The 25,892-nt window shown below is 45.0% G+C and overlaps 2 protein-coding genes across 4 annotated transcripts in view; one reads left to right on the forward strand and one right to left on the reverse strand.

Annotated features, from left to right (window-relative positions):
• The window catches only part of SPIN1 (spindlin 1), a 74,842-nt gene that overhangs the window by 45,406 nt on the left and 3,544 nt on the right, over nt 1-25,892 (reverse strand). The window lies entirely within an intron of this gene.
• On the forward strand, nt 871-7,605 carry LOC116438607. Its single transcript, XM_032097603.1, has 3 exons — nt 871-955; nt 3,202-3,303; nt 6,593-7,605. Exon 3 carries the CDS (start codon nt 6,618-6,620, stop codon nt 7,404-7,406), a length of 789 nt encoding a protein of 262 aa, XP_031953494.1. The 5' UTR covers nt 871-955; nt 3,202-3,303; nt 6,593-6,617; the 3' UTR covers nt 7,407-7,605.

Raw genomic sequence — 25,892 nt, forward strand, 5'->3', positions numbered from 1 at the left:
GTGTTGGTGGAAAAGTGATTAACGTCATCTACCTGGACTTCTGCGAAGTATTAGATACCGTCCTGCACAACGTCCTAATCTTTAAACTCAAGAGACGTGATTTGACAGATTAGACAACTTCATGAGTAAGAAACCGGCTGGAGGGTTCTGGGAGTGTGTTTTGCTTTGGTTCAGTCCGGGTCTCCCCTCGAGTTTTGTACTTTTGTATCTACCCAGTTTGTATCCTCCCAATTTTCTGCCAATTACCCCATTTCCCACCTTTGTCCCCTCCCTGGCCCTTGCCAATCATGCTGGCACCCCTCCCAGGCTTCTAGAAAGTTCTGGCAGGGGCACTGTGTGATTGGCTAGGGGAAAAAGATCCCTCCCTTCCTCTCCCATGGTTGGTTCCCTGATACGCCTTTCAACCTGTTCACCACACCCTTCCCTTCTCCGATTGGTTCCCTCCCATGTTACTACCCACCCATAAATCCTCCTACAGATGCCTTCGGAGCACGCGCCGAACTGGGCATCTCTGGGAGGTGGGACCTCGTGTCCGAGGCTCAATAAACTTCCCAGATTTAACCCAGTTCTGAGTCTGCCTCCTCCCTCCACCGCTTGCCTCCATCCCAGCGGTCCTGTGGAAGGACCCACAAGCCAGACCTCTGGTCTCCCGGAGTCCGGAGGCTGGCCCCCGCAGCCGACTGCGTCCGGAGCTGACCGGGCTGAGTGGGATCCACTCCAAGGGGACGCAGAGGCAGCTTGGCGCCCATCGCGGGGCCCCCCGCTCCATCGGACCCCGCGGAACGGACTGATCGGCTCTCTGAGCCTGTCCTTGGGACGTCTAGCTACCCCAGTTGTAGCACGCTCCATTTTAGGGAGCTGTGCTCCTGGGGGAGAGGACGGTAGCTCCGCCTGCGCCGGCAGAGTCGTCCTCGGTAGAGGATTGGTCGTCTGGAGCCCGCCTGGACACTAAGGGGTAAGTATTTTCCCCTGGGGGGGGGGGGGGATCTACTTCAAAGCCGGTAAAGGCTTTTCGGGACCTCTACGGTCCCTGGCTCCTGAGGAGCTGCGAGGCTGCGCAGCCCCGGGGCGGGTGTGTCACTTGCCTCTGGTTGGGATTTAGTGTCCAGGGTTTATTCCTTCGGCTTCAGATGATGTGCTGTGGATATGGGCGCTAAACTGTCCACAGCACAGAAGGGGGTATATATCCAAGTTGTGGGACTCCTAGAGGGTGGGGGGAAACGTTTTTCTAAGGGATGTTTAAAAAGGTTTGTTCGTTGGCTGTTCTTGCACTTCCCTCACTGCTCCCAAAATTCGGTTTTAAGCGTTCCCTTTTGGAATGCCGTGGGAGAAAATTGGCAGAATCACAATTGGCGAAAAAAAAAGATTTAGGTAAGTTTTCTTTGTTATATTTGCAAATTCAGTCGGCTTTAAACAAAAAAAGGGAGAGGGAAGGACAGCCAACCCCGGGTTCCCCAGTTGCTACCCCTAAGTCTTCTCCTAAGCCCGTGTCCCCTAAACCGGGCATCCTGAAGAGAGCAAACTGCGACGCTGCGCAGGGTTGCTATCGACTTCCTGGCTCTTCTCGGGATTCCCGGTCCCCCCACCCGGACAGTCCTGGCCAGACTGCCCGGGGCTCGCCCCGTTCCCCGACTTCCCCAGTTCTAAGACCCCGAGTTCATTTTAGCCTAACAGAAGATTCAGAAAATGGCTTAACTACCCAAGGAGGACAAGATGGCGGGCGCCGCATGGCAGAGACCCCCTCTTGCCCTCCCTCTCCTTCCCCATCTCGAAACCCTTTCCTCCCACTTTCTAACCCCTCCCATCCCAACTCCTCCCCGTACCCTGACCCCTCCTACTCCCAAGTTGGGTCCGCCCTTGCTACTCCTCCCACCCCACTTCGGTGTACGCCCCCTTGCTCCGCCCCGGGGGGTTGTCGTAGGTCCGTGTCTGGTCGCCACCCACTTCCCGCTTCCGGTTCCCACGCCCCTACCTCTGGTTCCCACGGTTGGCCCTCAGGTTCCCATGGTGAGTGGCCGGAAGGGGGGGGGGCCTGAGGACCGGAACCCGGAACTGGACCCCATCCCTTCAGTCGCTCCGGTTATTTATCAGAGGTCCCGGAGAGGGGGAATGACCCATGCCAGTTGGGAACCCCTCTCCCATCAAACAATTAAGGAGCTCTGCAAAGCGCAGAAGGAGTTTGGGAGGGAGAGCGAATATTTTCGCGGCCTTTTACAGGCAAATCTCTCCGGAGCGGTAATGACGCCTTTTGATCTGTGTCAACTTTTCTCATGCTTACTTTCCTCGGCAGAGTTTCTGCTCTGGAAATCGGCATGGGAAAGGGAGCTCCGCCAACTCCTTCCAGTGCTATTGCAGGGATCCGATACGGCCGTTGATGCCGATAATCAGGCATTGACAATGAACCATCTGAGCAGCGAGGGGGAATGGGCACTGGCGCCGAAGCAGGCTCAGGGTCTGCCCTTAGAGGTGCTGCAGCGGGTCAAGGAATTGGCCGGTAAGGCATTCCTTGGCCTGAGGCCGGACGCGCCTGTGGAGAGCTACTCGCGGGTCCGACAGCAGCCCACGGAATCATTCCTCAGATTTGTCGAGAGACTAACCCGAGCCGCAGAGTTGCAGGTCAGGCAGCTGGCGGCCAGAGAGGAGGTCATCATGGAGATGGTAATGGCCAACGCGAATCCCCAATGTAAAGCAGCCATCCTGAGCCTCTCTCTGGACCCTCCGCCAACAATACAAGCCATGCTAGAAGTCTGCGCTGCGAAAGCGCCGCACCTGCCACCTGCCGGCTCAGACAAGCAAAGACCCCAAGGAATGGCTTCTGTGGGAGCAGCTACACCACGCCCTGCTGCGGACCAGAGGAGAACCACAGGCCAAGGTGTCCGACCTCCATTGAAGAACGCCCGGAGGCAGCCACAACAGCAGACCCGGAACACCTGCTTCCTCTGCAGCCAGCCTGGACACTGGACCAAAGACTGCCTGCTCAAGCGGGAATTCTAACAGTTTAAGAAGGAGCAGGGGTTGGGGGGACTCGTAAACGAGTCTCAAAAAAACTGAGTGGGGAGCGCGCGCCCGCCCCGCATGAAGATAAAAAAGGGACGGGACGCGAGGGGGAGGAGGGGCTGGGAAGGCAGGGTGTGATAAAACAGATCTACCAGATGTGACAATTCAGCCTGACTTGACTTCTTTCTCCGACAACTCTTTCAGGTTGCAGCTGTTGACACCACTCTTCCTGAAGGACAGCGAGTGGCATGCCGCACCAGTGAGCACCGGTGGTGAGCTGGGGGCGAGAGACCAGAGCCCAGACAGGTATGTCATCGTGGGAGATGTTAACTGCACACCACCAGAGATCGAAGTTGCTCCGGGGCTAATGACATCTAGTCCCGAAGGACCCGTTCTCTGGCTGCGCTGTGTCCGTCCACCTCTGTTTCTGCCCAGAGGGCAGATGGTCGCCCAGGCTATCCCTGCAGGAGGGCCACACCCAATAGTGTGTGCCACCCATGTAATAGGAACAGGGAAGCCGAGGGTGGACTACAAAATCAACAGAGGGGAAGAAGTCCTTCACCTCAAGGGGCTTCTGGACACAGGGGCGGATGTGACGATCATTCCCACACGGGAATGGCCGGCACATTGGGAACTGCAGAACGTGGCAGGGCACGTACAAGGTGTTGGGGGCATCCAATTGGCAAAACGATCTAGAAGCATCGAACAAATTAAGGGGCCGAGCGGACAATTGGCCAATATACGTCCGTTCGTACTTGATTACAAGGAACCCCTCTAGGGGAGAGATCTCATGCAGCAGTGGGGAGTCACTATTGAGATTCCTGACCCCCCACAGAATTTTTGCGCAGCGGTCACTGAGGAGCGCCCTACCCAGAAATTGACTTGGAAAACGGACTGCCCAGTTTGGGTAGAACAGTGGCCGCTCTACGGCGAGAAATTGGAGGCGCTCAAGAAGCTCGTGGAGGAGCAGCTTAAGAAGGGGAATATAGTGGAGACCAACAGCCCTTGGAATTCCCCTGTCTTTGTAATTAAAAAACCTAACAAAGACAAATGGCGGCTCCTCCAGGACCTTCGCCAAATTAATAATGAGATTGAGGACATGGGCTCTGTCCAACCAGGGATGCCGTCCCCGACGATGCTTCCCCAAAATTGGAATTTGGCCGTAATTGATACTAAGGATTGTTTCTTCCAAATTCCTCTACACCCTGACGATGCCCCACGTTTTGCCTTCTCGGTTCCGGTCATCAACTGAGGAGCCCCAAGAAAGAGATACCATTGGAAGGTGCTGCCACAGGGCATGAAGAACAGCCCGACCATCTGCCAGTGGTATGTCTCTTCCTTGCTTGCCCCAGTACGTGCAGCCACAAAGGAGGCCATCATCCTTCATTACATGGATGATGTCCTCGTGTGTGCCCCCAATGATGACATGGTGGCGAATGTGCTTGACCTGACAATCGGAGCATTGGTTGCTGCAGGGTTCGAGCTCCAGCAAGATAAAATTCAAAGGATGCCACCTTGGAAACACCTGGGCCTTGAAATTACCAAGCGGACCATTGTGCCACAAAACTTGGCAATCCAAACAAATATAAAGACATTGGCGGATGTCCACAAACTGTGTGGATCTTTAAACTGGGTAAGGCCGTGGCTGGGTCTGTCTAATCAAGACCTAGCCCCCCTTTTCGATTTGTTGAAAGGGGGAGAGGAGCTTAGTTCTCCCCGGACGCTTACCCCAGAGGCACAGACAGCCTTGGAGAAGGTGCAACACCTGATGTCCACCAGGCAGGCAAGCAGGTACAGGCCTGACTTACCGTTTAGATTCATCATCCTGGGCAATCTGCCGCACCTACACAGGGTCGTCTTCCGATGGGAAGACAACAGGAAGAGCAAGAAGGACCAGGACCGGGGGGATCCTCTCTTGATAATTGAGTGGGTTTTCCTCAGTCACAACAGGTCCAAGAGGATGACACGGCCACAAGAGCTGATGGCTGAACTGATCCAGAAAGCTAGAGTCCGGATCAGAGAGTTATCGGGACGTGACTTTGACTGCATCCACGTACCAATCAGGATGCAGATGGGCCAAATTACTAAAGCAATGTTGGAGAGCCTGCTTCAGGATTGTGAAGCCTTGCAATTTGCTCTGGAGGGTTACACGGGCCAAATTTCTTTACATAGGCCGGCCCACAAAATTTTTAATTCGGAAATTCAATTTGAGTTGAGTACAAAGAGTGTTCGGAGTAAGGAACCATTAAAGGCCTTGACCGTTTTCACTGACGCGTCTGGGGCTTCTCAGAAGTCTGTTATGACTTGGAAAAACCCCCAAACTCAGCGGTGGGAGGTGGATATTAAAGAGGTGGAAGGATCACCTCAAGTTGCTGAGTTAGACGCAGTCGTCAGGGCTTTTGAAAGGTTTCCCAAACCCCTAAATTTAGTAACCGACTCCGCATATGTTGCAGGAGTAGTCTCCAGAGCCGAGTATGCCATCTTGCAAGAGGTCTCCAACGCAGCTTTATATGAGTTGCTCTCAAAATTGGTCAATCTAGTCTCCCACCGAGAGCAACCCTATTACGTGATGCACGTCAGGTCACACACGGACCTGCCCGGGTTCATTGCGGAGGGCAACAGGCGGGCAGATGCCCTCGCTGCGCCAGCCGTGATGGCCCCGCTCCCGGATATATTTGAGCAGGCCAAAATCAGCCATCGGCAGTTTCATCAAAACACCCCTGCCCTGGTCCGGCAGTTCAACCTGAAGCATGACCAGGCCAGAGCGATTGTGGCCGCGTGTCCAGAATGTCATCAGTTAGCTCTTCCCGCCATTGGCACTGGCATTAATCCCCATGGACTCAACAGTTGCGAGGTGTGGCAGATGGACGTGACGCATGTCGCTTCATTCGGCAGGATGAAGTATGTACATGTGTCAGTGGACACCTTCTCCGGAGCCGTCTTTACTTCTGCCCACGCAGGGGAAAAGGTTAGCGATGTCAGAAGGCACTTAGTGCAGGCATTCGCTACCCTGGGCATCCCCTAGGTCATAAAAACAGACAGTGGCCCTGCGTATTCTTCTAAGGAGTTCAGGAGCTTCCTGCAGCAATGGGGAATAGAACATAAAACAGGCATCCCCTATTCCCCAACAGGCCAAGCCATCGTGGAAAGGGCTCATCAAAACATCAAAAGGATGTTACAGCATCAAAGGTCCCCAGAAAAACTAGACTCCCCGGTTGTCAGGCTCTCAAGGGCACTGTTCACGTTGAATTTCCTTAACTGTGCCTTTGAGAACCTGAACCCACCGATTGTGCGGCACTTTGGAGGGTCTCGACAGCTGCAAATGAAAGAAAAGCCTCCGGTGTGGATTAAAGACCCGGAGACTCGGGAGATACAGGGCCCCCATGAGTTAATCACGTGGGGGAAGGGATATGCTTGCATATCCACCCCCGAGGGCCCTAGGTGGATCCCATCGAGATGGGTGAAACCGTGTGTCTCCCGTCCCGCCGGAAAGGGAAGTCAAGCAACCCCTAAGACCGGGATAGGCTGACCCCATGCCCTCTGGACACCAACTTTACCCCAGTTAGGCCCTTGTTTTAATAATGTTCTCTCTAAGTTTGTTTTAGTTGGAGACACCGGAGATGGATCCTGCACCATCCGTCCGAGCCATCACCAGAAGCCTGCATCTGATCATCATCTTGCAGCTGCTTCCCTGGCCTGTGTCACTGTGGATCGTTCCCCAGCCGGCAGCAAACGTATGGTCGGTCCTGGCACAACCCATGGGCCAGGACCACATATGTTTGTCCACAGCCGCGGCCCAAAACCCGATGGCTACATGTCTGGTAGGGATCCCTCTTGGGCGAGAGGAGCTTACATCTCTCCTTGAAAAGCTCAAAGCCATGCAGGCTCTGACGACGCCCGCAAGTAAGGCTACTGTCGCTAAGCCACCTGTCAACCTGCACCGTCCCGGGGTACCCTATCGGAGACGGCCTCCTTTCAGCTGGCACCGCAGGGGGAAACGCAACACCGATAACCCCCTGGAAAAGTGGCTGCCCCTGCTCCCGAAGACTACTAGTGAGCCCCAAGAGCTGGATCTCTTGGGATCCTATCCGGCTCACTACTGTGTCCAATTTCAATTCAGGTTGTCCTCGGATCGGGAGGCTTTTAAAAACATAGCCCCAAACCGTCGTGACTATGGGGCAGACAAATGGTGCCTGGCCGTCAGCGGGGTGACCACCAACAACCCACATAGGTCACACCCAAAAGGGTTACCCCGAGGACTGTTCTTCATCTGCGGTGACAGGGCGTGGGCAGGCATCCCTTCTCGCCTGTTAGGAGGCCCTTGTACCATTGGCCGCTTGACGCTGTTGATGCCCAACCAAACTCTAGTGCATGATTGGGAAAGGAAAAGAAACAGGACTTCAGAATAGGCAATTCGAAAACGTGAACTTTCAAATCTGGACCAAAATTGTGACTCGGAAGTTGTTCATTGGGCCAGACCAAAAGGGGTTGCAATCACAACATTATTGCCGTGGGTGGCTGCAGCCAAAGTGTTAGAGGAATTAGGTCATTTGGAATGTTGGGTCGTCAAACAAGCGAACCTTACTTCAAGTGCCCTGAGTGACCTCCTAAAAGACGAACGAGACAGACAAGCCACCTTACAAAACAGGGCCGCTATCGACTTCCTACTCCTCCTCCATGACCACTGGTGTGAGGAGTTCGAAGGGCTGTGCTGCCTAAACTTGTCATCTAGAGCGGAGAACATCCACAAGACTCTCGACAAGATGCAGGCCATGGTATTGCAGATCCAACGCGAGACGGGTGATTGGCTCGGCAGCATCCTCAACGGATGGGGACTATCAGGATGGGCAGTGTCTATTCTCCGGACCAGACTGCTTTTGTTTTTCGTCCTTTTGGTTACCCTGATTATGTTCGGACTTCTCAGAAGACTGCTGTTTAAATTGATTGTGAGCTCCCCCTCCCCCGTGGACATTGGCCAGGCCGAAGCTCTCCTGGAATCAGAGCACGAGCCCATGGCCCCAGAGTCGCAGTGGTTTGGGGACTTGCAGACTCTGAGTATTGTCCCCAACCCGAATTTGAGTCATCATAAAAAACAAAAAAGGGGGAGATCTGGGAGTGTGTTTTGCTTTAGTTCAGTCCGGGTCTCCCCTTGAGTTTTGTACCTTTGTATCTACCCAGTTTGTATCCTCCCAATTTTCTGCCAATTACCCCATTTCCCACCTTTGTCCCCTCCCTGGCCCTTGCCAATCATGCTGGCACCCCTCCCAAGCTTCTAGAAAGTTCTGGCAGGAGCATTGTGTGATTGGCTAGGGGAAAAAGATCCCTCCCTTCCTCTCCCATGGTTGGTTCCCTGATACGCCTTTCAACCTGTTCACCACACCCTTCCCTTCTCCGATTGGTTCCCTCCCATGTTACTACCCACCCACAAATCCTCCTACAGATGCCTTCGGAGCACGCTCCAAACTGGGCATCTCTGGGAGGTGGGACCTCGTGTCCGAGGCTCAATAAACGTCCCAGATTTAACCCAGTTCTGAGTCTGCCTCCTCCCTCCACCGCTTGCCTCCATCCCAGTGGTCCTGTGGAAGGACCCACGAGCCAGACCTCTGGTCTCCCGGAGTCCGGGGGCTGGCCCCCGCAGCCGACTGCGTCCGGAGCTGACCGGGCTGAGTGGGATCCACTCCAAGGGGACGCAGAGGCAGAGGGTAGCACTCAAAAGAGTTGTGGCCAACAGCTCAACATCCAAGTGACGAGTGGTGTCTGGAGGGGTCAGTACTGGGACCTGAATTGTTTGTCATCTTTGTCAGCAACATCACCAGTGGGATCAAGTGCACCCTTATCAAATTTGCTGAAGACACCAAGCTGTGTGGTACAGTCTACACGCTGGAGGGAAATGATGCCATCCAGAGGGACCTGGACAGGCTTAAGAGGTGGATCTGTGAGAAACTCATGAAGCTCAAGAAGGACAAGTGCAAGCTGCTGTACTTGGATTGAGGCAATCTCAAGCACAAATACAGACATTGGGCAGATAATCAGTTGAAGTGCAGCCAGAGAAGGACTTGGGGGTGTTGGTGGATGATCAGCAGATCGACATGACTCAGTAATGTGTGTTTGCAGCCCAGAAAACCAGTAACATCCTGGGCTGCATCAAAAGCAGCACAGCCAGCAAGTCTGGGAAGGTGATACTGCCTCTCTAGTCCACTCTCACAAGGCTGCACCTGGAATACTGCATCCAAAGCTTTGGCCCCCAGCAGAGACATGACAGATGTGATCTGTTGGAACAAGCCCAGAGGAAGGCCGCTAAGCTGCAAGGTCAGGTTGAAAGAGTTGGAGTTGTTCCGCCTGGAAAAGAGAAGGCTCTGGGGCAACCTTACAGCAGCCTTTCAGTACCTGAAGAGGACCTACAAGAAGGCTGGAGAAAGGCTTTTTACCAAGGCAAGTAGCAACAGGATGTGAGGGAGTGGCTTCCAAGTAGAACCAGGTAAGTTTAGATTAGGTATCAGAAAGAAATTCTTTACTATGCAGGCGGTGAGGCACTGCCAATAGGCTGCTCAGAAAAGCTGTGGATGCTCTATCTTTTTGGAAGTGTTCAAGGCCAGGCTGTAGGATGCTTTGAGCATCCTGGTCTGGTGGCAGGTGTCACTGTCCATGGCCGGTGGGCTGGAACAAGATAATCCTTAAGGTCCCTTCAAATTCTGTGACTTTTAAGATCCATGTGGCCTTATACCATAAAAATCCTGCTATGCCAAAAAACCTCTCATTAAACCTCTAAACTAACTAAACTGAACTCAAGGTTTTAGCCTCAGCCCAGTTCTCTTCAGCATCTTCATTAATGACTGGGATGCAGGACTCAAAGGGATACTAAGTAAGTTTGCCAAGGACACTAAATTGGGAGATGTTCATCCCCTTGAGGATTGAGAGACATCTTGACAAATTAGAGAGGCGGGTGATCACCAACCCCATGAAGTTTAACAAGGTCAAGTGCCAACTTCTGCACCTGGAGCAACTCTGGACATGTGTACAGACTGAGGAACAAGAGGCTGGAGAGCAGCATTACGGAAAGGGACCTGGGGGCCCTGGTCCAAAGGAAGTTGAATATGAGTCAGCAGTGCCCTGGCACCCAGGATGGCCAACCCTGTCCTGGGGTGCATCAGGCACAGCATCGCCAGCCAGGAAAGGAAGGGGATTGTCCCACTCTGCTCTGCACTGGAGTAGCCTCACCTTGAGTGCTGTGCGCAGTTTTGGGTGCCACAATATTAAAAAAAGACATGAAGCTATTGGAGAGCATCCAAAAGAGAGCCACAAGGAAGGTGAAGGGGTCTAGAAGGGAAGCCTAATAAGGAGTGGCTGAAGTCATTTGGTCTGTTCAGCCTGGGGGAGACCTCACTGCAGTCTGCAGCTTCCTCATGAGGGGAAGCAGAGAGGAAGGTACCAACCTCTTCATTCTCATGCCCAATGACAGATCTTGAGTAAATGGCATGAAGTCAGGGGAGGCTTAGGATGGATATCAGGAAAAGGTTTTTCACCCAGAGAGTGGCTGGGCACTGTAACAGGCTCTGCAGAGAATGGTCACAGCACCAAGTCTGTCCAGTTCAAGAAGCATTTGGACAACTCTTTCATGCACATGGTGTGATTCTTGGGGATGGTCCTGTGGAGGGCCAGGGGTTGGACATGATGATCCTGATGGATCCCTTCCAGCTCAGCATATTCTAGAATTCTGTGATTTAGTTTTATCAGCATTTTCTTTTAGTAGCTTTTAAAAAACAAGTTACCAACTTAAATAAAACCAAAACAACAGTTTTCCTAACTTATGTCTACAGTATTCATCTACAGCTTTTCCGACTACTCTAGTATTATTCTGTACAGCGAAGGCTTCAAAGACGGATAGTAGGGGCTTTCCCCCTTCCTGTATGTGGTGGTGCGTTCCCCCCCACTCCTTTCCAGGCTGCAGTGGGATCTGAGAAAACACTTATCAGGCCTCATCCTTGAAACCACCACCTGGGCTCAGCTCTTTTTGAGCTTATCAAAAAAGTCACCTCTTAGGAACTCCTAACAAGCTTCTGTTTTTCTCGTGACCAGCCCTGGAAAATTCCTCTCTAGCCTAAATGGCATAACATTCCCATTCTCACACTTTGAAAGAAAGGGTTGACCCAAACTGTGGACAGGATCAAACACTTATGACTAAAGCCCACTCTCTTGTGACCCTATAAACACTGGTCCAAAATGGGGCCCATTGAGCTCTCCTGGACCGCATAGGGCCTGAAACCAGAAATCAATTTTTTGAGCGATCTCAAGCATACTCATTCAGGATGTCACATGTATAATAAAATATCACTTTAGAGAACTAGGCCTTAAAAGTCCTGAAAATTATAATCTCCTTCTGTTGTTTACTTGATGGTAGGCTAAATTTAGTACAGCTAAAGCAAATTTTTCCAAGTCTTATATTTTCTATTTATCATTTATCTAGACTTTATATTTTTATTTTTAAAATACACTGCCTAAAATTATTCCGCGTAAGCATGCTTTCATTGTATCTTTCAAATTACTAATGGAACTTTAATGAAAACTAACCCAAGGACATAATAAGCATAGTTTATCAGAACTCAGGAGATCATGTAACAAGTCATTACCTATAAGCACTTTCTACAGCTCAAGAAACTAATCTTCCTAAAAAAAATTACCTCTGAGTGCACAACTACAATTTTTTATTTATATTTACAGCTTCCATATGTATAGGTTAAATTAAGACATGTTTCCATCTGAAGAAGTTTAGCTGACTGAGGAAAACAATGTCCTTTCTGATACAACTGTCACAATACTTCACTGTATTTTAGAAAAAAACTTCTAAGATATTAAAGATTTTGCCTTCAGTTACAGATCCTTATGGAGCAAAAATATAGTGTTTTTTTTTTTTTAAATGCAATGAATAAATGATGAAGTAACAACAAATTTCCAGACAGACAATCAGGTATACACAAGCACCTATAAACTCACCTCATTTTACAAGTATACCTCAACACCTGCATGATCAACACAGACAAATTAACGCAATGACCTTCAACAAGAAGAATGTCTCCATTTTGCCTTCACAAGTTTTAATAGCAGTGATAGAATGGACACCTCTCAACCCTCAGGCAATCAGCAGTAAAATGTGCCTTGTTACTCCTAATAAGCAAAACAATCCAAGAGGGGGACAATTCACTATAGCTTTTAAAATCTGTTTCCTACAATGCACTAAAAGATCACCAGTTCTATTGAGCTTACACTAGCATCAAGTAAAATGAGAAATCCCCTTTAAATAGTTATAGACAAATTTTCATCATTCCAACCCATTAGTGGCAGATACTTCTGTTTAAACTGTTCTGTGAAAATCATCCTTTGGCAGAAAATTCTGTAAATAATCAGACATACCATGCTTCAGTAAAACTTGTGACTATTTAATTGTCCACAGCTCCACAACCTTTCGACTTGCACCTTCATCTAACTATCAGGAATAGAAGTCACTGGAGTGAAAGCAACATAAAAAACCACATCTATAACCAGCAAATTTTTAACAGGTCTCAACTCAGGAACTTGCTTAACATCTGTAATACTTGTATGTACACGATACACTGAGCAGTCTTTGCAACAGCACTGGAAGTACAGATGTACATAATCATGTCATCATCCCCCTCTCCTACCAAACAAACGAACCAAAGACCAACTGGTCTTCCTACCTGTGGAATTTAAAAAATTCACAAAGAAGGATAAAGGGAATGCCTTCACTTTCAACAGAAGAAAAGTGTACTTTAATCATGCTTTATCTATTTTTCATTCTATTTTTTCCATATAAAAGGCATTAGTGAAACTAATGGAACATTCAGCCCAGTATTGTTGGGTGGGAATTAACCCAGCTCTGTCCAGAGGTTTCAAAAGCTCTCAATCTTCTCGTAAAGAACAGTTGCACCTGCAAAAGATGATCATCTTGGCTGGCCCAGCTCAATAGTTCACAGACCAAGGCTTCTCCATTGTCTGAGCCTTTGAATCAACTGGAAAGAGATTGGGAACCTCTGATCAAAACCTTCTTTGAAGTTATATGGGTTGATTACAGGTAAGCAGCAGTGATAACACTACACAGTCCCTAAGCCAGACATCAGCTGTTGATTGCAATTAAAAATAGCCATAGGATTTTGCCTGAAAAGGAACCGCTAGTTATCAACATGCACAGGTGGGAAAAAAAAAAACCAAACAAAAACCATTGACAAAACCAGTGATAAATTAAAGAAAAATGAGATTCATGAAGCAAAAGAAAGTAGAAAATGGCATACACATGCCATATTCAGAGTGCAGAAACAAAATAAAAAAAGCTCAATTAACTCCAGTTTTTAAGTTTATTCTCACACTAAATACAATTAGGTTTCTGAAATTCACATGAACTTTCAGCATAAAGGAAAACTGTAGGACTGCCACTTTAAGCATTCATAAATAAATAACCCATAAAACAAAAGAAAGTTAAGTTCTCCAGAAATTCATTTCAGAAAACCTTGCAGGCTTAGTGTGGCTTTTTACAGCTTATCAACAGTGAAGCTGCACAAAAGTAGAGCGTTTTACTAAAATTAAACTGATTAAAATGTAATAGTTTCTTATTTGATCTGCTTCACACATAGGCAATATTACAATCACATTAAATATTTGGATAAGGACTCACTGACATTTTGATATATGTTTGCCCTTTGAAGAATTTCTTGCTTCTCTCTTGGTTCAAAAAATAAATTCCAAAAATTGAGCACAAAAATGCAAAAAAAATTTCTTCAGTCTGGTATTAAAAACTGTTGGCTGTTCTACTGATTAGGAATCAAGCTAATGAAAGAATAAGAGAACTGACTCACGCCAAATGAGCTTACAAGATCTTCCTTAAAAAAAACCCAACCAACCAACCAAAAAAACCCAACAAACAAAATAGGCTTGTCAACACAAACTTAAAGTTCCACACTAATTCATGCTGTGGTTCTTATATAAAAAAAAAAATTCTAGTCTATTTTCTTTCTAATGGCTAAGAACAAATGTATGTTTTCCTATGCATACAGATGGCAGAGCAAAACTAATTTTGAAAATAAAAAAATTTGCCCACTACTGCAACATTATCCACACCTTAGTATGAGAACAACAAAGAAACATATAGTGCATTTTAAAAGACTTTTCTTATAGCTCTTCTCTACTCTTGTCTCAAGCAGCATAGATAAGTACAACCTCTTTTATTCTTGAATGATTTGCCTATGCTAACAGAAGACAGTGTTCAATATCAGTATTATTCCGTCATTCTACTATGGAATCATCATCAGCTACCAAAGTTTAGCCAAACAGCTTTAAAAACAGTGACAAAGTTTACAATATACTTAGTAACATTAAGATATTACTTCTTTTCACTACATAGCTAAAATTCTTGCTACGGCTTTGCACAATATACCACAACTCTGAAATACAGTGATTTCTTTTCAAAGCATTCTCTTACAGGCAATGCAAAAATACTTGCTGATTTAACCTTGTGTGTTGTAGTGATTTGGTTCAAAATATCCATTACTTACTTATTCTCCTTCTGTGAGATAAGAATTAGGAGAAAGCAAAGCAGGCACAGAACTTAAAAGAATATAAAGAAGTTTATTAACATACCTAAAAGAAAAAGTCAAACTAAACCTTCAGAACACTTCTCCTCCCCCCATCTTTCTCCCTTCTCCCACTGACAACGTAAAAAGACAACCTTTGAGATTTTTTCGGTCAGTTTACCACCTCTATAATAATCTCTTTCTTCAGCTCACTTAGGGAGAGGAGTCTCTTCTTGTTCATGCTATGGAGACATCTCCACAAGAAACAGTTCTCTCGTGGCTTCAGTGTCACAGCAAGACAGCCACCCGGGTTGGTTCTCTGCTCACAGGTGAAAGTCCCTTCCCTCGACTTACAGCTTTCCCCACAACTGCTTTTCAAGGGTCCAATCTTTGCTACTGGGGTACCGTCTTAAGGTTGAGCTGTTCAGAAGCAAAGGTTCTCTTCACCTATCTCTGGGAGCATCTTCATCTCTAGGAACAGAGGTCTTCTTCTTCCCTGGGAGCAAGGGTCCTCCTCACTTTCATCTCTCTCTGTTCATGCTTCTCATCAAATCACAGCTACTTCAACATTTGCTGGTTTCAGCACAGATACTTTTGCTCACAATTGCAGTTTGAACACTCCACCCCCCATTGCTTTTATGAAATTACAACGGGTACTCTGATGTATCAGTCCATCACCATAGCTTTACAGCAGAATTTCAGCTTCTAAGCTTGAAGCATCTCCTCTTTCTCCTCTCTCGGGGTTTTCAGGTTTTTCTTCTTCACTGACTTTGGTGTCTTCGTGGTGTTTTTTTCACATGCCTTCACCTTTCCCTTTCTTTTGACTTGGGAGAGGATTGATGTCTGCAGGCTTCATCTGTTCTGGAGGGAACTTACAACACCAAAAGGATTAATCTCCCCCGGGCCCTGCAGCTGGAATTCCCTTATCGCTGTTGGTCACCTGCTCTTTGCCGGGCAGCGGCCTGAGATGAATTTCGGCCGCACTGGGTGAGGGCCGGCCTGGCCTGGCTGTACCGCGGGGCCGCCCGCACGGAGCAGGGCTGTGGGAGGCTGGCCTGGCCTGCACTGAGGGGCTGCGCCAGGCGTCCAGTGAGCAGAAGCGGCTGAGATCTCAGCCAAGCCGCACCATGGCTGACCCGGCTGGGCCGTGCCGAGCAGGGCCCAGCCTGGCCCTGCTGGCCGCACCGCGGGTTCCCAGTTACCTGTCTGAAAGCTGGAAGCAAGAGAGGCTTTCCCGGGCTTTGTTCATTCTTAAATGTAGATCACAGAGGCGTGTCAAGCTTCTTAAGTGGCTTTAAAAAGTTGCCAATATTCAGACTAGCCAGTTGGTTGGTTCTATTGGGTCTGGAGGAAGCTGTAAGCACCTCCTTGCAAAAGAATCACTTCTGTGACTGATGGAGCCCTCTTTAACTAAAGACCCTGCCACTGCAAACAACTTTGCATTTAACCACAGGGCAAGAACCTGCACAGACAGAACAGTAACAAGCTGTCACAAGCTTGTGTAATTGCCCGAAGTTGCACACACCAGGTTAGCTTCTCAGTTGATGATCACAGGGCTGGAACACATCTCTACAAAGTCAGGTTGAGAGGTGGGATTGTTCTGCCTGGAAAATAGAAGGCTTTGGGGAAACCTTACAGCAGCCTTTCAGTACCTGAAGAGGACCTACAAGAAGGCTAGAGAAAGACTTTTTACCAAGGCAAGTAGCAACAGGACATGATGGAGTGGCTTCCAAGTAAGAGAGAACAGGTTTAGATTAGATATTAGGAAAAAACTTTTTACTGTGTAGCTGGTAAGACACTGGAGCAAGCTGCCCAGAGAAGCTGTGGATGCCTCATCTCTGGAAGTGTTCAAGGCCAGGCTGTACGATGCTTTGAGCATCCTGGTCTGATGGAAGGTGTCCCTGTCCATGGCAGGAGAGTCAGAATTAAGTGTTCTTTAAGGTCCATTCCAAACCACAGAGTGGTTCTAGAACTTTCCTTCCTGGTAGGTAACTATCTTGCTCTCCCCCTGAATTAAATAAATAAATATATATGCACAAAAATAACAGCTGCCCAGGATATCACATCAGCACTGCACAATCACTACACTTGCTACCACCCTATGGTAAATGCAAGTGAACTTTAAGTTTCACAATGCAATTATTTTGTTCTTAGTCATGCTCTTACAGACAGAAGCGACCCAAATAATTTATTACAATTCTAAGCAAGTTTACTCAATTTGGTTTGAAAACATTCACAAGAGGTCTCTGGAAACCGTAGAGGAAAATATGTATTTAAAAAAGTAAGGAATTTCTCTGTTCTCTGCTCGTGTCTCCCCAAGGAATATACTTTGGCCAGCCTTCGTCAGAAGACTAAGTTTAATTTCTGTTCTGCTAGTCAAAGAAGCATTGCCACAAAGCCAAAAGGATCACTCCAACATTCTGGAAGAGCAAGCCTAGGGCAAACATACCTACCCCTGCTGTTAGAAGGTAATGGAGTGGTAAGTTACTGCACTTTTAAGTCTCCTAGACTGATTAATCATTGCAAATCAAACTCTGGGGTTTACAACCCTTGAGAAGCCTGGCTGATCTAAGCATCAGTTTAAGTGCACAACAACCACTTCTCAACAATCCAGGCTAGCAGTGCTGCTACACACACCTTCAAACATTGAGGGAATGTAAGTCACATACAGTTTTTAGGGGCAGGGGGATGATCTCCATTTGATGGACCACTTGCAAACTTTTTAGTCTGTGCATCGTAAGTACCAAATTATTCTTTTTTTGAGTACCCTGTTTTTGAGTACCCTGAGAAGATGCCAATGTTGAAGAATGGTTAGAGGATCAGGGACATGGATCATTGATAGAGCTGTAGGGTACAGATCAATAAAAGAGCTGTACAAGCAAATGCCTGCATGAGAAAAGCCTGCATGAGAAACAGGCCTGAGAACCAAAAGGGAGTTTTAAGGAGGTACAGTGCTGTGCTGATAAGATGTACTGACCATGAGAGGGGAGGAAGAACTTTGATTTCTCAAGCTAAAACATAAATAGTAGAAGCTTGCCAATGTAGTCTTTTATCTAACCCAATTATGTAGAAACAAGAATGCGCTCTCATAAGTTTCAACCAATCAAGAACTGACAAGCATGTATACTCATACTATATAACTGCCTCTGTATTACCAATAAACGAAGTTTGCTTTATCAATCACACTGATTGTCTGCATGTCTTCCCTCACCGAAGTCAGCAAGATGCCACTGCAACACTAAATTAAACCTAGGCATAATAAAAAATTCTCCTAAACCAAATGTATGAATTTGTGACACCAAACAGTTTTACAAGACCAATTTTGCAGATATACCTGAAATTTTTTTCTCTCTAATGCAGCATGCCTCTACAACTTTATGAGTAAAGGTCCACAGTAAAGGAGATATCTTGTTCCTGCATTCAGAGGTTCACACTTTAGCAATTATTCTTATTATGTACAGTTTCTCCAGCTGTTTTAAAACTTTACTCTTGACATATCTTCAAGACAAGCTGTGATAGGTCCCCAGTTTGGAGTAGAGGGCCATAATACACTAAAAACTGTGTGTGTGAGAGTAAGCCAAGTAATCAATGTATCAATACTTTATACTTGTGCAACACAGCAACCATCCACCAATTTTAAATTTAAACAAAGCACATAAACATTCGAAGTTCTTATTAAAACAAGCTGTTATTCACAGCATTGATTAGAAAGTCAAAATTTAATTGTTATGAACCCCAGCCTAAGTATCCAGTGAGGATATTGACAAATAATTAGTAATTCAGCACTTGGGGGAAAAAAAAAAAAAAAAAGCAGGACCAGGAAACACTGGAAAAAGATGAGGTTAGAAAATATTTACCTACATTACAGCTTTCTATACAACCAAAACTATTACAAGATTTGCTACAAGATCTTTTATTCATAAATTTGAGACACATGCATCTAAACTTCTCCCATAACCAACATCACAGTAGTTACAATCATAACAGACAGTTTTTAATGAATCAGATGTTAACTTGGGTTTCCACTGAACATAAACACTGACTGCCTCTATTCTAATAAAAACGTAGCTCTCTTTCTTAAATCAGCTGACAGTAGGAAGAATAATTAGAGTGAAATTATTTATAAACTGTGGCCCCTTCTACTCAGAAGAAAATGGATTAATTCTTTAGGGATTACTACAATGAAGGAGCAAACAATTCTGTTTTTTCCAAACTGAAGCATGATCACATTGATCGAGAGATACTAAACTCATATTCCAAGCATAGGAAAATTTCTCACTACACACCTGGTTTTAAAAAAAGCTTATAGACATAGTTACACAATTCAAATCAATAGCATTTTTCATCCTATCTTTGCAATGATCGGGGGAAAAAACCCCAAAAAAACAGAACTGAAAAAAGGATTCAGGGAAAATGATCTGTTGGCTTTAATGTACAGTTCAAAAAAGCTGAGTAGTCAGTCCTAAACCGAATTTGTCTTACCTATTTTCTTCACATTCAGCCATTTTAACTTGTATTAAATCAGTTCTCAAATGCATTCACATAAGTGTTTACAGTGAAAACATAAAGCACTTAAATGAAAACACTTGCTGTTAAGAATGGCAGGTCTCTTGCTATAGCTACTAACTAAAAATGAGATCTTAAGTTTTTCCAGATCAACTGCAGAATATTCACTCACTGTTAAAAATCTTTGCCTAAAGAGATTATCACATTTAAATGGTAAATAGCTACAACAGATGTCAAAGTTGCAATCTGCATAACAGCAAGTCACTGAAAACAAAATTCAGCATTGTATTATGTAACCTCTAACTGCAGGTAACTACACTGGTTTCTCTAACTCTGGAGGGTCAGTGAAAGAACAAACACTATTACTTTAAAAGAAGAGAAATCAGCTGTAGAAAACTTATATCAGATATTTGCAATATTAATTTAAATACTGCAGTCAACACTGGATTCATCAGTAAAGACAATGGTAACTCACTAAACCACCAATCATACGTTCTTTTCTAAGATGAGAACCATCATAACAGTGACATAACATGGTATCTTCTTTGCTTGTGTACAGTTCTTTCACATTTTTGGTGAAAAAAACCAACACATCCTGCATATGTGTGTGTGCATGTGTTGGGAAGGAGTAAAACAGAGCGGAAAGTTAAACTGTGAAACCAGTAACTCTTCCTAAAAGCTGCAGAGACATCAGAACACACCAATCCTCATACCACTTGTATTTGTTAAAAACCACAGAAGAAAAATGCATAAAATATTAGCTCTGATTTTAGTATGCTATCTGCATTCTCATGAAACTAATTAGTAGATCTGAAGTATTTAAGAGGATGATAAACTATTTCAAGTTACTCTAGAAAGTTATTTACTGGACTGTGAAAAAATAAACTTTAAGACATCTGCATGTGTTTGAGTATAGCTGACTTAAAACACTACGTTGTCCTCATTCTCTAGTTGCAGAGAGGTAACAAAATGATGGCAAGAAGGGAAGTCAAGGCTTCCAGAATGACAATCACCTTGGAACTACTTGTTCCCTACCATACCATGTTTGACCCACAGTAGACCTGCTTTCCTTTCTTCAACTTTGGTGGTAAATTGTATTCAAAAATGCTGCTCTGAAACTACTCCACTGTGCATGCTGCACAAATGCAAATGAAATGAGGAAGTAAATTAATTACGATAGAACTTGGAGGCAGAACTTACAGTAGCAGCAACAGGTAAATGTAGTCGGTTTTTTTGCTTTATAATCTCATTTTCTCTCCAGAAAGTTTTATATCTGATCTGAATTAGATTCATCAATAAACATGAAAGTGTATTTCCTGAGATTCTGCATCAACCTTGGGTATTGGTAATAACAACAACAATCCTTCCAGAAAACACACATCCCTCTTCCCTTTTGAAAATGCACATGCTTATTTGCAGAGAGGACTAAATTGTCTTGTGGTGCTTCAAACAAAGTTGAATCTACTCAGCTGGGCAGCAGAGAAGGGGAAAAATAGAAACTGAAGAAGGGAAAAAATGAGGTATCTTCCAGCTAACAGGATCTCAGGAAGAAGAATATCCTTCCCCATAAAATCAGGTGAGGCTTTCTAGAAGTCTGTCTTAGAGATAATCAAAGTAAACACAACAACAACCACACCTCTGCATTTTTTGCTGACGCTAGCTTCATATTTCACCACCTCCACCCAAATATAAACTCTCCTAGAAATGTGATTAGAAGCTTAAGCACAAGCAAAAACTAGGATGTTTATTCACACCATCACTTTTCCTTCTTCAATTAAATTATACCTAGGAGCAAAAGAAAAAGCCTGCCTCAAATAAATCCATGTAAATTTGGTTCTTCAAGCCTCTAGCCTAAAACTATCTGCAATGCAATGCCTATTTCACTGCTGGTTAGAAATGTCACTGTCACCAAGGTTACAGCATTTGAAAATGTACTTTTCATCCACTATCAATACAGACACATGTCTCTAGTGGCATGAAGTAACATTAACCTGTCTCATCTCTTTCCACACAAGCCACAGGTGTGTAAACACAGGTATAACTGAAGGCAGGAGTGAAACTCCCCCCAGCTTGAACATATAGGAAGGTCTGCTTGCCCTCTCATCTTCTGTCTGGCACCTAACAGTATGTATGCTTTACTGACAAAATGGAGGTGTAGAAAACAGAGATGTAATTCACCTGAGATGTACTCCTGCAGTGTAGGTAGGGACTAAAGGAGATTTCTGTGCTTATTCACTCCTCCCTTCAGCAGTAGGGAGAGATGACCCAGAGGCCAGCACTCTCCCTATCAACATAAAACTGTAAGAATATGCAACACCCTGTGGTTTCCAGGTATACCAAACCCTTAACCCTAAAAGCACTCAAGAACAGATTTCTATGAAGGCACATCAAAGTCAGAATCTAATGTTAAAGTGGTTTTGAAGACATACTTGTCAGAGTACAGATTTTGGCCTATCATATCTCACAAAATCTCAGCATCACAATATCTCATTTGCAGTTCCAATGACACCTAAACAACCAATTAATGGGTTTGTAGGCCATCTTTCACCATTAAGACAAAGAACTTCTGAAGGGGATTTCTGAAGAAAAAGGTAATTACATCCATTTAACAAAGGTCTCCGCAACTGGAACTTTTTGAGAAAGAAGGAATAAATTGATCTCTAACATGTTTGCCCCCATTCTAGTTTCACTGTAATGTTTATCTCGTTGTCTAAAACATATATGGTTATTAAACATGACAGGCAAGCAATTATCCAGAATCAGTCAACTCTTTTCCAAGTATAATTTTATGAGTTATACAAGCTCCATATTTGAAGCATTATTTTTACTAACTTTTATCATTCCTAGAAAATTGAAGAAAGATGGTCTAATCTGCAGACACTTTTAAGGGCACAATTAAAACCAGAAATAAGTCACAGATATGCAGCAGAACACACATAATACTTCTCAGTCCATGGCAGGTACTTAACCTTTGCTTACTAAAAGAACCCTAAGCACAACTGTGGACTTCAGCAAACATTATGTTTGTCAAGGTATCTAGAAAAGTGTATCAACAAAACTTTACAGATTTTTCACCAGGAAGCTAATCTAGAACATGGCTTTTCTCATGCTACTCAGCTCACAAAACATTAAACCTAGAAAGCTGAAAATTTCTCTATTCAAAAATTTCAACTGAAACCACAAGATAATATACTGGACTTGAGTTGTCTTGGTTCCGTATTCTAGTGAAGACTTCCATGTAGGAAACACAAATACTAAAATAGGAAAAACTGAAACAGTTCTGAAACAAATAATTACTTGATTTTAATAATTAGACAGACCAAAAGTCTGACATCTAATGACTCTTTCTGTCCTTATCCACCTAGGGTAAGAAATCATAATCTAGCAAAGTTCCCTTTTACATTTAAATTGGATTAAAAGAAGTTCATGGGAAAAGAAGTTGGGCAGTTGGGTTTTGCTCGATTGTTTTGTTTTTGTTCATGGTTTTTTTGAAGTCTATGGTGACATTTTACAGACCTTAGCATGATGGCACAGATCATCTAGGGCAGCTTACTAAATTACAAAGTAGTAACTAATTGATACAGTCCAATTTTGTTAAAAATACCATATGGAACAGAAGGCCTGAAGTTGGGCGCCCATTTAGTGTAAGTCAAGTATTTACTTGTTGGGGTTCAGGATTTCTTCCTTTTGTTTCTTCCTCTCCTGGAATTTTGTCCCATATGTTGCTAAGATACAATAACGACCGGGTACTTAAGAGAAACAAAAGAAGTTGCCCCGGGAAGGGTGTGGCTCGATACTCTCTTATGGGGGGGCGGGGGGAATCTCCTGGAACAGCGGAGATGCCTTGAGAACTGCGCTGGGGGAAAGAGTTGAGCGCAATGCTTTGCCACCTCTTGCTCTCCAGGCTTCTGAGGAGAATGGTCGGAGCTGCTGTTTCGAGGGGAGGAGTTCACTACCCCCGCCGGAGCCCAGCCTGGTCCCGCTTCTTCTGTCGTGGGGTGAGCTTCTGCCTGTGAGAGCAGCTACTGAACTGGGACCTTATTAACATCCTACGCGCTAAAAAAAAGGACTTTCACTATCTGCTGGGGTGCCTCAGGGGAAAACCCCAGGATCCTCAAGCCCCCTACCCCTCCAAGGGAGCCTTTTCCTTGCCCTGCTGGGGAGCCAGGTTGCCCCTGCCCCACCCCTGCCGTTTTTTGCCGCTGCTTCATGGTTTCTTTGCTACACTGTACCCCCGCACATCCTGCCTGCTGGGGTGACCCTCAGTCGCAGCTATAGCTGCCGAGTTTCAGATACATCTCACCTACCACTCCAGGATGCTGCTCAGCCCTGCCTTCCCAGCTTGCTTCTCCTGAGGTTCCTGCTACAGCTCCTTTTGCTATCCAGAGGGGTGCACCAGGATCAGCTGCCCCTGGGGATTCATAAAGAAAGCCCCTTCTCCATCCGTTCCCGGCGGCTGCGCCCGCCATTGTGCACGCGGAGAGAGACGGCCGGGCCCACGCCACAGCGCCCCCTGCAGCCGCGGGGCACTCATCACCCCCGCCCTGCCCGGAGCCAGCAGCGCCCCTGCCGGCCGTGAGCATAACTGCACTGAAGGGGAAAGCGCCTCAAGAGCGGGAGGAGACTGATAGCGGGTTTTCTGTTCTTGTTTGTTGGTGCTTGTTTGCCTTGTTATACATACACACACTAGTAAAAACCCGCTATTCCTTTTTTCCATATCTTTGCCTGAAAGCCCCTTAATTTCAAAGTTATAATAATTTGGAGGAGAGGGGGTCATATTTTCCACTGCAAGGTAGGCTCCTGCCTTCCTTAGCAGACACCTGTCTTTCAAACTGAGACATTACCAAATCACTGAAATCCACAGAACTACTCTCCACAGCACCTACTCTCATCAGTATTTGTAGGTGCAGAACTTGAATACCGTATTGGAATATTCCACAATAGCACTAAAAAAATCACACAAAAAAACGCCAACCAACTGAAAAAAACCCCCAAACCCAACCCAATCAAAGAGCTAATCAAGTCTTAGGGATCTATAAGTCTTATCAAAAATACTATAAATACATAAAAACATTTCAAGAACATCTCAACCAAGGTGCAGTAACTGCAAAAATTAAAATATGATTAGGTAACAGTTACAACTAGTAGACACCACATGTAATCACAACTCTTTCTATACATTTCATTTTGTGGAACTCTTACAACAGTTAAGTTTCCAAGTCAGTCATTCCAGACCTCATGTAACATAGATTTACAGCAGTTTCACAACATACATTACAGGAAAGAAATAAAAAAATATAACCTGGATTTGTAGAACCATCCTCCACAACCTGAAAGCCAAATCCATTCACCTCCTGAATTCTGTATGTCATTAGCAAATTCACATTTTACTCAGTAACAGAAAGTTAACTTCAACCACCACATGGTGAAAGCAGTTAGACCAAATTAAATTATTTCACCATTGTTTGAAATGGATCAGTGACAAGGCCCCTTTGTCTCTAGAATCAACTGTTCATAGCTAAATACAAGCCAGGTAACTACACTGTTTTAAGGATCCCAATATGTATTCATGTCAGAGACGTAGTTGGAAGCAGTCTACATGCTCATAAGGCAAAGTCAGATTCCCTGTTCTTTTAAGGCAGGTGGCATGATGACATCTAGATAGCATCTGGACAGGCAGTGGGACACATCTTGATATACAGGAGATGCTCATTAGGAGAACCAGTGTCAAGAAAGATCAGCATTCACCCTTCCATCATGAAATCACTGACCTCTGAAGAGCAGTAAGAGAAGGAACATGAGAAAAACAACAAACCAAAAAATTCTCTCACACTTGTCATTACTAACAAGCTATCTAACCACACAACAGGAAACAACTTTCTTTAAGAGCATTCTCTCTTTTGGTTCAGATTCAATGAACAGTTTTCAAAGACGGTTTTCTAAACCAGTTTGTTGAATTCGTTTTAGTCACCTATGAAAATATATTCTCATGCCATACCATCAAGAAGTCAAGTTTGATCTTTCTACTACCTGGTGAAAGAAAGAAAATGAGACAAGAAACAAAATGGAATGATGAGAAGTTTGCAGCCAAAGGGTTCATTCTTAGGAAACAAACAAAAAAAAGGTTAAAAAAACTGTGTTTTGCTTCAGAAAGCAGAATCCTTCTAAAAATATTTCATTTGTCAAACATTAAGCAAATCATGCATTACATTAACACACAGCTCTTGCATCAGCCAGAGGTTTACAGATCTGAACATGTCAAAGAGCGCAGCCTGGCAACAAATCGCAAAGATCTGATCGCAAAGATACTGGCTAAGAGGATGAAAGAATGCTCAGACTGGGAGAATATAAAATACTGAAGAATAAGAATGTACTAAAAGTGTTTATTACCTTTAGGACTGTATCTTCCTTGGTAATTTCATAAATATTTAGAACTACACTGAGTCATGATTTACTTAAAGATGCATTGAAAAGCATGACTGATTAAAAAAAAATAGTTAATTTCTAACTTCTTACAGCAAGCTGATCACTGAGACTATATTTCTTGGACTCTTCTTTTTCCTCAGTTTCATTTGCCAAACAGTTTTTGAAAAGAGGTTTTACTAGTATCAGGTTTTAATGTTGACTCCGGCGAGGGAAGACATGCAGACAATCAGTGTGATTGATAATGCAAGCTTCAGTTTATTGAAATTCAGACTTCGCTTTTATACACTCAAATATGCCTACTTGTCACTTCTCTATTGACGCTGGGTAAAAAGCTACATTTTGCACGTATTGCTAATGTTGCGATTTGGGAAATCAGGGTTCTTC

The sequence above is a fragment of the Corvus moneduloides genome, chromosome Z (genome assembly GCF_009650955.1).
Source record: "Corvus moneduloides isolate bCorMon1 chromosome Z, bCorMon1.pri, whole genome shotgun sequence".
Lineage (NCBI taxonomy): Eukaryota > Metazoa > Chordata > Aves > Passeriformes > Corvidae > Corvus > Corvus moneduloides.

Excerpts from the sequence above, each read along its gene's own strand:
- LOC116438607 (XM_032097603.1), top strand. The coding sequence starts at position 6,618 with ATGGATCCTGCACCATCCGTCCGAGCCATCACCAGAAGCCTGCATCTG.